This window comes from Lissotriton helveticus, chromosome 3_1 (assembly GCF_964261635.1).
Source record: "Lissotriton helveticus chromosome 3_1, aLisHel1.1, whole genome shotgun sequence".
In the NCBI taxonomy this organism is placed as follows: domain Eukaryota; kingdom Metazoa; phylum Chordata; class Amphibia; order Caudata; family Salamandridae; genus Lissotriton; species Lissotriton helveticus.
The window spans coordinates 764,965,143-764,980,747 of record NC_136061.1 but is presented as its reverse complement, the minus strand read 5'-3'; the positions used below and the strand labels follow the sequence as shown (position 1 = coordinate 764,980,747).

General features: G+C 46.5%; 1 protein-coding gene across 9 annotated transcripts in view; it reads left to right on the top strand.

Annotated features, from left to right (window-relative positions):
- SCUBE2 (signal peptide, CUB domain and EGF like domain containing 2) overlaps positions 1–15,605 on the top strand; it is a 676,704-nt gene that overhangs the window by 407,506 nt on the left and 253,593 nt on the right. For 7 of the 9 annotated variants that reach the window (XM_078680979.1, XM_078680978.1, XM_078680976.1 and 4 more), the window contains 3 exons: positions 11,893–12,015; positions 12,886–13,002; positions 14,187–14,273. In XM_078680979.1, the coding sequence (XP_078537105.1) occupies positions 11,893–12,015; positions 12,886–13,002; positions 14,187–14,273 (327 nt within the window). The remainder of the gene's footprint in view (positions 1–11,892; positions 12,016–12,885; positions 13,003–14,186; positions 14,274–15,605) is intronic. The other 2 variants (XM_078680981.1, XM_078680980.1) reach the window with 1 other exon arrangement.

Sequence of the window (15,605 nt, the reverse complement as noted above, 5' to 3'; positions counted from 1 at the left end):
GTGAAGTTACAATGCAGAGGGTGTATTCATTCCCTTCATGGGCCACTGAGTGTGGTGGCCAGGTCTGAGGTTCCAGCTATGCTGTGTTTGACCTTCAGTTGTTGCAGGCAGGGCACAACTTGTACAAAGGAAAGTAAGGCATGCTGTGCTGGGATAGAGTCAGTGTCCTAGCACACTGAAAGTGTAGCTGCTGCTGTATGCATTTCTGTACCTAGACACAGGTAGAACAATGCAGTCCAAGTTCTGGTTCAAGAATAGGCTGCTGAATTCAGTCAGTTCCCACATTCTGCAGCACTGAGGATGGTCACCTTCCCAGGCTCCTCTATTTGGAGAGAAACTCGATTGCATTTTATGTGGCTGCCTGTTTCAATTTTCAAGATGCACTGATGGACAGTTAGTCAGACCACAGCTGATTGTGGGTATGGGCTGGAAATGCCCTTTAGTTTACTCAACACTTTTAAATGCACCTGCTGCTGTTAGCAGTTTAAAAGTGTTCAACTGAGAGTTGCATACTCCCTTTTATTTGGCAGCAACCTTGACTGTCCCATTGGACATCTGATGGCCTGCTAATGACCTTGTATAGAAGCCTCCTGTATGCCCAAAGAGTCTAGAGAAGCGGATACTGCATCTGGAATGGCAGAAAACGCTTCAAAAGAGGCCAGACTATTTAATTGTTTATTCTTTTAAGGGTTTTCTATAGCGCTTGCTAGACCCAAGGGTGTTGGAGCACTTTACAACATTGTCCAGTCAATTATCAATCAGTAACAATACAATATACTTAAAGTAGTGAGAGTCAAGTCAGTGTAAAGTCATAGGGCGAAAACAAGCTAGAATGAGAGACTTAGATTTCATTTCCTAGATGAGTGAGGTATTGAGTGAACAAGAAGCTCATGAAGGAAGGGTTAGTTCTGATATGTACCGTTTTGGGGGCATTGCCTGAGAAGCAACGGAAGAGGGCATTTTATTTTTTGAGGGGGGTTGAGGAGAAGTGTGTTGGAGCTTCTTAGATTTCTTGTTTGGCCTGCCTTTGTGAGTTTAGATGCGTGGTATGCTGGTTTACCAGTGTGCAGAACTTTGTAGATGAAACAGGCGGTCTTAAAGCAATAGCGTAGTTCGATAGGTAGCCGTTTAGACTAATTGTTGCTGGGAAGATGTGGTAGAAACTTTTTGCTCCTGTGACCATCCTTGCTGCTGCATTAAGAGTGGCTAGGGCTGGCCAAGCATTGCACAGCTACAAAATGGTATTGAGCCCGGCTCACTTTGCCTAGTGTGCACACTGCCGTCGCTGCATCGGATTTTATTTTCTCCTTTGTTCTTGATTTTTACTCTGCTGTTGAGGTGGTCCAGAACTTGGATGGCTTTCAGCTGGCTATATTGGGTGGTCTTTGTGACCCCAGTGAAGCCCTTCGTACTTGTGGACCCCTCTACCATGTCAGTGGGGTAAACAGTATTCTGAGAAGACCCCTCCCTCAGATAAGGGACTGCTGACTGACCCTCGAGAGCCAGGCAGGCGCGGTGCGTCCATTAGGGCGTGGGGGCGTAGCCCCCCCCCCCCGCCCGCAGCCACCCGCAGCTCTGACGTTTCTGAACTTAAGTAAACTGAATAGTTTACTTAAGTTCAAAGACCGACACCGAAGGAGAGCTGACAATGCATGCCAGCCAGCATGACGTCAGACCGCCGTCATGTTGACTGACATGCATTGTCAGACATGGGGGCAGCAGGCAGCAGCACAACACAAGTGCGCATGAGTGGGGACGGAGGGCGAATTTTCGCACCGTGCCCACGCATGCGCACTTGTGTTTTAACTTGTTAGCGCATGCCCATTAGGAGCCCCTCGGTCTCCTAATGGGCGTGCTGCGGGCGAGGATTAACTGTGCCCTGGCACTGCAGATTGGTGCTGCTGTTCCGGTTCCTGTTTTGGAGATGAGGCGCCAACGCGGACCAGGAGCAGAGGCGGGCAGGTAAGTTTTTCTTAATGTTATTCTCCCTTGGCGCACCCCCCACCGCCTCAAGAGGTTGTTGAGGGACTGAATGTGGGACAAGCAGTCAAACATATGAGCTCAACAGGAAATCCACGAGTGGCTGATCACATCTCTGCTGCCTGAAGAGGAGATGTGGTATGGTGGCTAACGGGTACTAACTTGCATAGAGGAACAGGGTTCAGATCGAAACTCCTCCTTCTGTCCTGCAATTCTGGGCAAATTACCTAAATTCCTTATGCCTAAAATGTGATCTTGTTCAACACTCCAAAGCCTTTGGGCGAAGCTCAGGTTAGATAAACTGCAAGAAAAAATGAATAAAATATTCTTTATCCCAAAACATATAATCCACATTCCTTTGCAGTGTAGACTGTTGCAGTGACGAACAGCCTACAATAACACCAGTGTCTGGGGGGGGCTGCTTGCATTCTTGGGTCTGTGCTGAGCACCCCCAGCTGCTCAGAGGGCCCAGCTGACGTGGTGTTATGTACTGGAGTCTGTCACCAGGCAATGTCGGGCCTAGACAGGCTGAAAGACATGAAACCTATTGAGTGCAGTGCATTAAAGGGTGAGTGATGTCTGTGTGAGTGCAGGGTGAGCAGTGTGCATGTGTGATTCCAGGGTGAGTGATGTCTGTGACAGTGCAGGGTTGGTGATGTCTGTGTAAGTGCAGGGTGAGCAGTGTGCCTGTGTGAGTCCTGGGTGAGTGATGTCTGTGTGAGCGCAGGGTCAGCAGTGTGCCTGTGTGAGTGATGTCTGTGACAGTGCAGGGTCGGTGATGTCTGTGTGAGCGCAGGGTGAGCAGTGTGCCTGTGTGAGTCCAGGGTGAGTGATGTCTGTGACAGTGCAGGGTTGGTGATGTCTGTGTAAGCGCAGGGTGAGCAGTGTGCCTGTGTGAGTCCAGGGTGCTTAAGATTGCACCATTTGCCCACTCTTTTTTCAAAATGTTCTCGTGGGAGAACCCCCGAATCCCCCATAGGTGGTTGGGCCTCGCTCGCTGCGCACGCTCGCCACAGTGCAGTATTTACGCCGCACCACTTTCAAATGTCACCAGCCGCCCCTGGAGCCAGGCAATCTCCACATTATACAGCAACCCTCATGACCATCTCTAAACCTGGGAGGATGGCTTCACTTGCTGGATTCAGTACATTCACTCACCGAACAGTTCTATTTTTGATCATTTACCATTTGTTTTGTTCCCTTCTGGTGATATAGTGGTAACAAGCATGACGGTACCAAATAGTGAAACTCACCAAAGTGTCCATTTTGGAGAGGGGTTGCTAATTCCCCCTTTTGAAATGCACTTATGTCAGTGTTTTGGTGACTGTAATGTTCTGTTTGCAAACAGTATTCACTGCTTTTATCTGTTCATTAACTGCATTGCTATGATATTCTTTGCAGGAATTTGCTGAGGTTTGCTGTTATATTATGATTTCAAACTTTATATATTTATACATAGTCAGAGGCCCTGGTTTTACTGCTAGATTGTTTTTACAAGTGTTTCATTGTGAATAATATATACAGTTCTATGTTGTGATTCCTAGGAGTTAAATTACGGTTTGTACAGTGAGAATATTTATATAGCCGCAACCATGGCTGGACATCCTTACTGCAGCTATTAAATTTATATGCTACTATACCACACCTCCCTTGAGGTGGTCCTTGACTGCTTGCCAAAATCTTCCTTGAGAGTGACTAAAATGGAATTGTGACTGCAAACCACACAAAAGAGGTACATGAACAATACAAAATACTTGTAGCGAATGTACTGCATTTGGTTGCACTGTTGCTGGTTCATGTGGCAAGGGCAGCCTCTGTCCACCATGTTGGAGTTGGTGGTTTTGCAGTACATGTTAAAAGGGACGGTATACACCCGTTACGACGCAACTTTTACTCCGCACTACCATTACAACGCGGGCATTACAACGCATGGCATTACAACGCATTGCGCTGGGGGGCGCTCTAGGATAAGAGGTAAGTTTAATTTACTATCCAACACCTTCCCTAGGGTCCACGGGGACTGGAGTTAGAATAGTAAATTATACTTACCACTATCCAGCACCCCAAAGCGCTATGCGTTGTAACGGTATTCGTTGTAAATACCGCGTTGTAATGGTACGCGGAGTAAAAGTATGCGTTGTAACGTCATACATCCAAAGGGACACCATATAAAGTTTACCCCAAGCCTGTTGGCATGTGCAATGCAATTGTGGTGTCTTTTCTTGGCACGCAGCTGATATGTAGCGGGTTAGTTAATATAATGACTATACCTTAGGTTGTAAAATGCTATGCATCTTATCGAGGAGAAATGGGAGGGGCTATAATATTAATATGCGCCCTTAACATTCTGTGTGAGCTATGGGAAATGCTGAGATATACAGTACTGAACATTGATTTCAGAGCCCAATGCCATCAAAAGGACCTTAAGCTCGTCCTGACAGACACCTTTGTTAATCACCCTCGACCAAACTTAAGTTACTCTCCACTAGGACGCAAGCTACTTTCATTATGTAACTCCACCATCTTAATCGATGATTGAACTGTGTATGACCCATGACCACCTGCTGCATGTGTCCTGGTCACAGCTACCAATACAACTGTCTCAATTTAATGATTGTAACCTGTCAGCTTTTTGCTCGCTAGTCTGGTTCGAATTTTAAACCACTCGTATCTGTTATCATTTTACTTTGTGTGCCTGAAGGGAATTTGGGGTGGGAGTGCCTGATATTTTGCGTTGTATTTTCGTGCTCTTGGAACTTTCAGCGTGTTGTTGCTGGCATTCCTCGGGGCTCTGTCCTACCCTGCCACTGCTCCGCAGCACTCCCGACCTTAATCACAGCCGGGTAGCGCCATCTTGGACGTGACACGCGCTTCGCGCGGTCAGCGGTCCAGTCGTTGGACGCATCTCCTCAGCACTGGGCAAAGCTATTTAACCGGGCCCATTATTGCCGAGCGCTGCTCCTGTCAGCTTTTTGCTCGCTAGTCTGGTTCGAATTTTAAACCACTCGTATCTGTTATCATTTTACTTTGTGTGCCTGAAGGGAATTTGGGGTGGGAGTGCCTGATATTTTGCGTTGTATTTTCGTGCTCTTGGAACTTTCAGCGTGTTGTTGCTGGCATTCCTCGGGGCTCTGTCCTACCCTGCCACGGCTCCGCAGCACTCCCGACCTTAATCACAGCCGGGTAGCGCCATCTTGGATGCGACACGCGCTTCGCGCGGTCAGCGGTCCAGTCGTTGGACGCATCTCCTCAGCACTGGGCAAAGCTATTTAACCGGGCACATTATTGCCGAACGCTGCTCCTGTCCGCTTTTTGCTCGCTAGTCTGGTTCGAATTTTAAACCACTCGTATCTGTTATCATTTTACTTTGTGTGCCTGAAGGGAATTTGGGGTTGGAGTGCCTGATATTTTGCGTTGTATTTTCGTGCTCTTGGAACTTTAAAAAAAATAATAATAATACAATAAAATCAGCGTGTTGTTGCTGGCATTCCTCGGGGCTCTGTCCTACCCTGCCACGGCTCCGCAGCACTCCCGACCTTAATCACAGCCGGGTAGCGCCATCTTGGACGTGACGCGCAGTCAGCCGTCCAGTCGTTGGACGCATCTTCTCAACACTGGCCACACCTTATTTAAATGTGTCTGGATAGAACGTGCAGCGGGCGAGCGCAGCAGGCGCGCCGATGGCGTGCCGAAGGCGTGCCTAAGGCAAGCCTGTCTGCACCCGTCCGCGCCCAACTGGGCCCATGGGCCACAACCCCTGGCCAAAATCTATCCTACACATCCCAGGAATTAAGAGCACTGGCGAAACATCGCACCCTGCTGCCTCACGATGTGGTTAACCGCATTCGGTTGCACCAAATAGGAAACGAAATAGCGGATTCGACCACACCCCTCTACGCCCCTTCTCCTAGCGGCCCAACCCCTCCCAAGTCATTGAACATTCGCCTTCTCTATCTTAACACCAGGTCATTAGTCAAACACCAGCTTGACATCTTTTTGTTGCTCTCTACGGAAAAGCCGGACGTGTTGCTGCTCACAGAAACATGGCTGACTCCGGAGTCTACACCAGACATATTAGCAGCCCACCCCTCAGATTACTATATTCTGAATGTCAACCGGCACCCAGGCAAGTCAGGTGGGGGCGTGGCAGCTATCATACATAAGAAACTTAATAGCACCTTAAGGCCCTCCTTGGAATTGCCCGATGTGGAGAACATGGTAGTCTCCCTAGATTCCACTGCGGGAACTATCGTACTAGTGCTGATTTACCGCCCCCCCCCCACCCTCAGTCCATGCCATCATGTCCGCTCTTACTCTGCGAACAAATGGCTAACCTTCTGACAAATCACTCCAGGGTCTTACTTGTTGGGGATCTGAATTACTGGGTTAACGACATACATGGCGGACCACAAGCAGTAAAACTGTATGAATTATTATCCAACCTGAACTTAACCCAGATTGTGTCCTCCCCTACTCATATCAAAGGACATACACTGGACCACATCTGGTCCCACAACTTGCTAATATCGGTACCCCTGATATCTCCTTGTATATGGTCAGACCATTACCTGATTGACTGTACGCTCAGTCTCAGTAACAGGCAGAAACAACCAAAGGTCGAGGGAGGGTTGAAAAGAAAATGGAGAACTCTTGAAACTCAAGAGTTCATTCACACCCTTACCGATTCTCTTCCTACTTTCAACTCAAATGTTGACATAATGGAAATTGCCATCGCGGAATGGTTGGAATCGGGCAGTGATGAGCACGCCCCCTTGATTCCATTTTCTCGCACTAGACACCAAGATGCTCACAAATGGTTCACTGCCGAACTGAAATCACAAAAATTGTCGCTTAGACAACTAGAAAGGAAATGGAGGCACGGATATCTCACTTCAGACAGACTTAAGTATCTGTCGGCTCGCACAGCATATAAAAAAGCAATATTGATGGCCAAAGCAACATATTTCTCAGCTAGAATACTTAATGCGGATAACAGAACCAAGGAGATATTCAAAATTGTTGGCGAGATCAGTAGTGATGAGAGAACACTTCCAAACTATGCTCCTACGCAAGAGATGTGCAATGTATTAAACAATTTTTTCGTGGACAAAATTGTAACCATCAGATCAAGCATCTCTCCTTTGACTAACACAGCATGCCAGAACGATGTTTCTAGAAACTCGGTTACTATGACCTCTCTCGCCGCCTTATGCCCCAAAAACCTCCCTGACTTACTTGTCCGGGTAAAGTCTGGCTCTCCGAAGGACTGCTGCCCTCCAGCCATTATGAAAGATATATTTACAGCATTGCCACATAGCATCCTTCCTTTTTTCAATGCATCTTTGAATCAGGGGGTAGTACCGCCTGCTTTTAAGGCTGCCACAATCGTCCCCCTTCTGAAAAGACCTGGCAACTACCGCCCCATATCGCTCCTCCCCTGGCTGTCCAGAATCCTGGAGGCCCATGTGGCCAGATGTCTATCTAGCTTTGTGGAACAAACGGAATATCTGGAGCCTAACCAAGCGGGCTTTCGAACAGCCCACTCAACAGAGGCGGTAGTTCTGGCCGTCTTGGATACCTTACAAGCTAACGCGGACAGGGGAACTCCTCAGGCCTTGGTGCTTTTGGATTTGTCGACAGCGTTCGACACGGTCGATCATAACATCTTGTTAAACCGTGTGGAACAAGCAGGCAGCCAAGGGTCTGCCTACAACTGGCTTAAATCTTTCTTAACTGGCAGAACGCAAGCTGTACGACTGGGCACCCTTACTGCCACAGCAGTGAACACCGCTTGTGGAGTACCACAGGGTTCATCCCTGTCGCCATTACTGTTCAATCTTTATCTGAGGCCTCTGCTCCACTCTTTAAAGAATCGAAAGGTTACTGTTTTTAATTATGCAGACGATCTTCAGTTGATCTTCCCCCTAGACGGGCCTAACGCTGTTGCGGAATTCCAAACCACCATGCTACATATCCAACACTGGATGGACAGCAACCAATTGAAGCTCAACCCGGGTAAGACGGAATTGGTGCTGCCTGGGAGGAGTGAGGATTGTTGGGGTCCTCATTTTTGGCCCAGTAAACTGGGTCTCCCTCCCGTTCCATCCTTGTCGGTAAAAAGTCTTGGGGTAATAATCAATGCAGACCTCTCGCTAAAAGGACAGGTGGGTGCAGTGGTCTCCTCCAGTCTTTATCAGCTCCTTAAAATTAGGAAGATTGCTCATCTGTTGACTCACTCTGTGTTGATCCAGGTGGTGATAGCACTGGTTCTTTCTCGCCTTGATTTTGCAAATTCCCTCTATATTGGCGTGCCTCAGTATCTAATGAAACGGTTGCAAATGGTGCAGAACCAGGCAGCCAGATTAATATATAAACAGCCAAAATGGCACTCTGCTAGGTCATTGTTGCTCAAGCTCCACTGGCTTCCCGTGGAGCAACGTGCGGCATTCAAGACCGGGTGCCTCGCTTTTAAGACACTGCAAGGCAACAGCCCAAAATTCATCAAGGCTATAATAAATAAACACGTCTCTCGTCGCAATTTGCGCTCATCTTATCTGCATCTTCTTTCGGTCCCGACTATAAAGCTCAAACGGGTCGGAGGTTGCAGATTTTCTTACCTGGCACCCACCTTGTGGAACGCTCTTCTGGTAACAATGAGAAGCTGCGACAACCTTTTGGGCTTTCGTAAGGCACTCAAGACGTGGCTGTTTGGACTAGCCTACTAGTAGGGTCTGATGTAATAACTTAAGCAGGAGTAGCGCCATGAAACCCTGGGGTGACCGTGCGCTTTATAAGTAAATGTTAAGATAAGATAAGATAACGTGCTGTACCCTTGTATCCTGCTACTGTTGTATAGTGCTCTGATGCCTTCCGGCCACGGCCCGCTATATAAAATTGCAAATCAAAGCCTTGCTAATTTCTCATCACTACTCCTTTTTTAATCTGGTAAATATCTTACAGATCGAAGCGACAACTAAAACGTAGACATGTGGACTTTCATAGCTTTAAACTCTAGAATTTCATCACTTTTCCGACAAATGAGCATTGTAGGAAGGTAGGATCCTTCTGCATGGTTACCCCCACTTTTTGCCAGGTGTTAAGCTGTGTTTTGACTAGTATGACTGGGATCCTGCTAATCAGGACCCCAGTATATCTGATTTCTCCTTAAACTGATGTGTTATGTACTTAGGTACACCCAAGATTAGATTCTGGGGTACCCTTGTCTGTTCCTAGTATAAGGTACCCATGTCCCTATAGGTACCCCAGAGGTCTCCCATGGGCTGCAGCATGCATTATGCCACCCATGAGAAACCATTCCAAATGGTACTACAGGCCTGCCATTGCCCCTGTGTAAGTTGGTGTATGCACCACTTACTAAAGATATAGGTTTACTATATCTAATGGTGACTGCACTTAAAACGTATAAGTCACCCCTATAGCAGGCCTTTACAATGCTGAGGGCAGGGTGCTTGGTCATAAGTGAGAGGGTGTCCCTACATGAGCAGCACACCTCTGCAGCCTACGGAGTCCATTCTCCAGGGTTGTCAGGGAAACAGCCATGTACTATATAGAGGGGCACTGCGTAATCGCGCAATGACCATCCTGAAAACGGCTGCAACGAATCCTAACATGTTTGGTATCATACCCCCACACCGTAAATGGTGTGGGAGGTATGATTCCAAGCATTGGAAGAGCCATCAGTTAGGCTCTCAGGGTTCCCGGTACCAGCCTTCGAGTCCCGGAAAGCACAAAATGGTTGCTGCCGCCCAGAGACACATTTCTGCCCTCCTGCTGCTGAGCCAGGCTCAAGCAGGGGAAGGCAGAACAATAGGCATCCTTCACAGGGAGGTGTAACCACCTCCCAGACAGGATTTAGTGTATTAGGGCTGGGTGGGTGCGTTTGCCAGCGCCTGATAGTCTGCATGAGGGGCACAATTGATGTTCCTGTGCATAGACCAGTTCAAACCAATCCTGGGAGCCATTGGCTCCCGCTCTCCTTTGAAACTGGACAAAGGACATGGGAGTAATCTCCTCCCCTGTTTAGACCCTCCCCTGGGAGGGTCCCCTAAATCTTCCCAACCCTTTACCTAGGGTACTTAAGGGCATACCTGGGTGTAGATCCCCAGATTTGTCGTGGGATAAGATTCAGAACTGAAACCACTGGGCACTCTGGACTTTGTTTGGGCCTGGCTTCGTCTCCCTTCCAGTCTGCTACATCGTTAGTGCCTGTGCATCATACAGGAACCTTCAATGGCCTGTGAATCATCAAGGACAACCGAAGCAATCTCCCTTAGAGTGAAGGAGTCACTCCCCTGCATTTGCAGGCACCGCAACGAAGACCACTGGTCTGCAGATCTCGAGCTGATCCGGACTTAATGGGCTCTGCAACTCAGGTGGTGGTTTTCCTCAGCTCCCGAGATCGGCTCTATCCTCTTAACAAGTTTGAGGCCAGTAGTTCTTGTGGGGGTTTCAATGACTAAACCCCTGGGTACTGCATCCCCTTTGCAGTTGCAAAGGCTTGCTGACATCTTTGCAAGAAGATCTTTGGGCTTGAAGTAGCCCCAACCTCGAGCACCTCCAGTGACCAGAATCTTCGCCACACTTCATTGTGTGCATCGTGGCCTTTCTCTTTTGGTGTGCTGCTTAAGGTCCCCTCGCGACTCCTGTACCTTTGGCCTGTGGGTCCATTTGAGGGTCACCTTTGTTTTCCTTTGGGCTCCCCTGATTGCTTAGGGCTTGCCCTGACTTCCCTGCTTGTGGTGAGTCTCCTTGCTGGTCCCAAGTGTGCACCTTCTTGACTTCCTGCGTGGGTTGCATTTGCCAAGGCTTATTGGTGCTCCCACCAGACACCGACCCCTCAGCACTCTACATCCTTCATGGGGCAGCTAGTACCTGGGTCCTGGTCATCCTCCGCATTGCCTGGTCCTCGCAGCTGCAGAGTCCAGGTCACCGTCCTTCCTGAAGCACCCGACATCGGAGGGCATCTGTCTTCCAAGTCTCCTTGTCACCCCTGAGTGACAGACACTTCCCCTCTGCTTTCAGGTACTCCTCTTCAAGAATCCACATTTGGATTCCTCCGGACACTTTCTCCTCTTCCAGCAGCGACACTTTCTTGAAGTCCTCCATTGGGTTTGACTGCGGTTTCCGATGCCTCTTCACACCTATGCACCCTGCTTCCCTGGGATAGGTAACATATATCCACGGTCGGGTGTCTCTCCAACCTTCTGTCTTCCACAGGGTTTCCTCAGGGTCCACTGGGAGGGTTCCCTAATCATTAAAAATCCAACTTCGACTTGCACTTTGACTTGTACGGAGCACGTTGTTGAGTTCACACACTGCACACGCTTTCCATGGGGTCCCTATCTACTTACCTTGGGTGGTTCTGTGGGTCCCCAGCAATTCTGCGTCCTCTTGACATTGTCCTGACCTGAGTCATGGTTCTTATACCACTTAGTATTTGGTTTGGTCCCCCCTGGCGCACACTGTGTAGTGGTGCTATTTGCTGTGATTCTTTGCTAAAGTATTGAATGCTTTGTGTCTATCTCCGTGTTGGAGATACTGTAACGTACTATATAGTGTTATATAATAAATACATATTTTTATAGATACTTTGTGTGGTTCTTTTTATTTAATCTTTACTATAAGATTGCATACTGGTAAAACAAGCTGCTTTACACTCCTTTGAGACTAAACCTGAATGCTGCTCTCTACAGCTACCACTTGGATAGCTTTCTAAGGTTGTCTGAAACCTCTTAAATCACCATAAGGGTTGTCTGGACTGGTGCAAGGTGTCCACTTACATTAGTGAACATCAAATCCCAGGCCAGCTTCTCACAAGCAATTATTTTACTGTAAAGCAAATAAGTGGCAGCTGTATCCTCACTTGAAGCTGTTTTCGTGTGTGTTCCGCAGATATCAATGAATGCAGCATGAACAACGGAGGGTGCCAAGAGGCCTGTGTAAACACGCCAGGAGACTTCGAATGCCAGTGCCACTCGAGCCGCAAACTGCACTGGAATAAGAGAGACTGTGTTGGTAAGGTGGCGGTGCGCGGACGAGGTTTCATTCACTCGGTGCTCGATTAGTTAGGAAGCCGTGTTGTTTTCGTGTGCGTCGCCTCTAACAAGCACGCAAGCATGGAGCCCTGTCTCGTGACCCCTCTGCTTTGCTGACTCATGGGCTTTCGCGGCCACGTTGTTGAAACAGGTGAAAAACAGGAGATACTTTGTGGGCCTTTCGGTGCTTCCTTTCCTGTGCTTTTTTTTTTATCTAGGCTTGCCCTGTTTTCTTTCATGCTTTTCTTCTTCATATATTAAGCTGCTGGTGTTTTTATGCAATGGCTAATTATATACGGGTTTGTGATTCATGGTGATTTCAATCTTGTTTTTACTGTGTATTTCAGCAAAACAAATGTCAGGCTGTGTAATTAAAAAGGATTTTTTTTTGCTTTCCTTGAAAGTGCGTTCCAACCCTTTAATCGTCAGAGACCTGTAATAAGCATCCTGTTCTACTTGCGGTGCCCAAGGCCTGCCAGGGCCAATGTGCAGTGGCCTGCGACCATGGCCTTGTAAAGCACCCGGCTGACCCCTACGTGCACGCTAGACACGTGTTTAATACATAAAAAAAAAATAACATTATTCTGCATGAATAAGTTTTTTGTTTCTGTTACTTTAAAACACAATTACAATTCTGGTGTCGCAGCATGAAAGTATTTGTGTAAACCCACCCGAGCACTCACTGTTGTTGACAGTTGAGCTCACATTAATTAAGGCTCTCCACACCTGGAGAGCCCTGAAGCTGCAAGATGGGTCCTGAATCCCACTGTGTGTACCTGCGCGCATCGTAAATATGACACATGCAAAGTTTCTACTGTTCCCATGAATGTTTATGTTTCATCTCGTTTAGAAGTAGAGAGGCTCCTGCCAGATTATGTATCGTCAAAAGTGTTACTGCGCTGTGCTAAGAATGCTGGAGGTGATAGGTGCATCTTAAACTGCCCATCCGATGTCCACTTTGTTCCGGGTAAGTATGACAAAGCCCAGCATATGTGTTTCATATCTTTAGTTATCTTACCTGTTGACATGCAATAAGAAACCTGCCGAGACAGCCATCCCCGAGGGCTTGTCTCATGCTGGCCTTTTTATTTGTTACAGTGGAGGCCTCTGTCCAGAGCTCTCTGTTTTCTCAGTTCCATACTCGAGTCGCTCATCAGCCCAGATTTTCTCTCTGTATTCTGAGATTTGTAGTCTTGTTGATTTTAAAATCCGGGCTACTAATCTAGTGGTGTAGCAAAATTGCCACGGGCTCTAATGCATCCAGGAGAAGTGAATCTTTCCCCTGGTTTGGAAGTGATAACACCTATATTTGGGGTGCAGTTGGACCCTTGCCTCTTCGGGCCCTAGTGCTACTGTACCTACTTCACTATTGATAGCTACACACCTGTACAACTCCCAGAATGCAATAAATTACCCTGGACTGTATGGTAGTTTTATTGAATAAATTAAAGAAAAACATACTTTTATCATATACCTGAAGATAGAAGATGGTAATATCTCTCGTCTTTGCAGCATGCTCTGTTTAAAAGAAAATATTTTCTAAGCTATTTCAATAAGTGTTAAATACATTTTCACTTTGAGTTACAAAAGGCTTTTTTGTCAGTGTTCCAGCTGACTTTGGGTTTTGTGTAAGTGTGCCCCAAAGTTATAGTGCTGGCTTCCTCAGACTTCCTGTTCGCGTGGCCAGAAATGTAGTTAATTTTCAGATAAAGGGGCTAGTTTGCATGGTGAAGCAACATTCTGTTGCTTCCCAAATCATGTGTATGTTTAACTCTTCGAAAGAGGACAGAAGGTACCTTCAAAGATCTGAAGATTTGGGCAGATGCACAATATCTGCTCTGTTTCATCCCGGTAGTTGCATGCTGGACTGTATGAGCTACTCAGTCCATTACCTGAGAAATTTAGGAACGCTGTATTGTCTTGCAAGACATTTCTGTAAATGTGTTTTATTTATGCAAAAGTGTTAAACTTACAACAGTGTAATGTGCCTAAAATTGCCATAGCAGTGGTTTTCAGCCTATTTTTTTATACCACTGTGATTTTTTTTTTATAACGATGAATGTCTTAAGCCCCCAAACTACTTTGCTCTGATTACGTCATTGTAAAATGCACGTATCCAAATCACGTTATTTAATTATGTACTCTGTCTAGGTCTTCAAGATGTGTATGTTGTATCCTGTGGATTCTCTTCCCAATCCAAAAGCAAGCAGCATAGAACAAATGAATCAGCCAGCCTAGGTAATTCTATAATATGTATTATGTGATTGTGATGGGTTCTGTTTACAGAAATCAAGATTCTAAATACAGATTGTTGTCCCACTGTACGTTCACGCATAGCTCAACTTTTATAGTTTTGAATCGTCATATATCCCGATTTTGTGTTCCAGGTATCTTTAGAAAACGTCTTAGCCAATCTCTCCAAATTGGAGAGTGAGACACTGAGACAGGTTACAAATTAGTTTGTGACCTGCGATTTTGCAATGGTGGGACTGCTACATTACCCGTTTCCTATGTAAGACATATTTGCTCCATCAGTGACGAGAGGATATTTTTAGTTTCTGAAATAACCTTCACCACATTATATGTAACTCGTTTAGGGCCTTTGGGCACTGTGGTTAAATAATGATGTAAGTGTATGCATCCCTGACTGCCAGCCGTAGGAAGGGTACTTCTCATGCTTGGATGGCTTGTAGCTTTGTTTTTTCCCTTACGCAGCTGGCAGAAATAATAGAACTGTGCCTGTAGTCCTTCTGGTTTTTAATAATCTAAGAGATGGTATGACCCACGCTAAAAGTTTATCTGTGAGAAAGAATTGCTCTGACCTAACACTTTATCTGAGAGGTATGATGCTTTGTTAAGCTTATAATTTATAAACAGTAGATAGGTGTCATAAGGAGGAGAGAGTTAAACTGCATCAGAGTGGTGGGTTTAATAACATACCAGGCTTTCAAGAGTTGTCACTAATCTCCATCAGCATAGAAACTATATCCCTGAGTCTGAATGGTAATCAGTGGCAGATGAAGAGGTTATCTTCCAGATCTCCATTATTGGGGTATCTTTCATAGATTCACATGCCTGAATCATTCCCCGTCATCGGAGTGGGAGTCCCACGATACATAAAAAAGCAATAATTTGCATATAAGAAACCAAAACCCTTGGTAATAACCAACCAGGAAGTAGCCCTAAGCTACAGTGTAAAAAAGTTCCACAATCATGACTATCCTAGTCATTTTGTATAGACCAAACTGCAGCCAATCAAGCGTCAGCACCCACCAGAATGTTCTCCCCAGAGGCTCAGGATCTCAGATTTTCTACCGCACGTTGTGTGAATGGAGTCTCCATGAGCTCTGCTCAGTACTTCACAACCTGACTGGTTTTCTACCTATTTTTGGAATGCCTTCTTCAAAATCTCTCTTCAGACCATGTGAGTCTTGTGGGAAGCTAAGGCTTTTTAAAGAAGATCTCCACAAAAAAGCATATATTGCCTGTATCCAGACGGTGAGGTAAAAGATTGTAAGATCTGCAGAACCTTTCCTCAGAAGACCCTCAGACAGGGAAGGTCATCTTTTA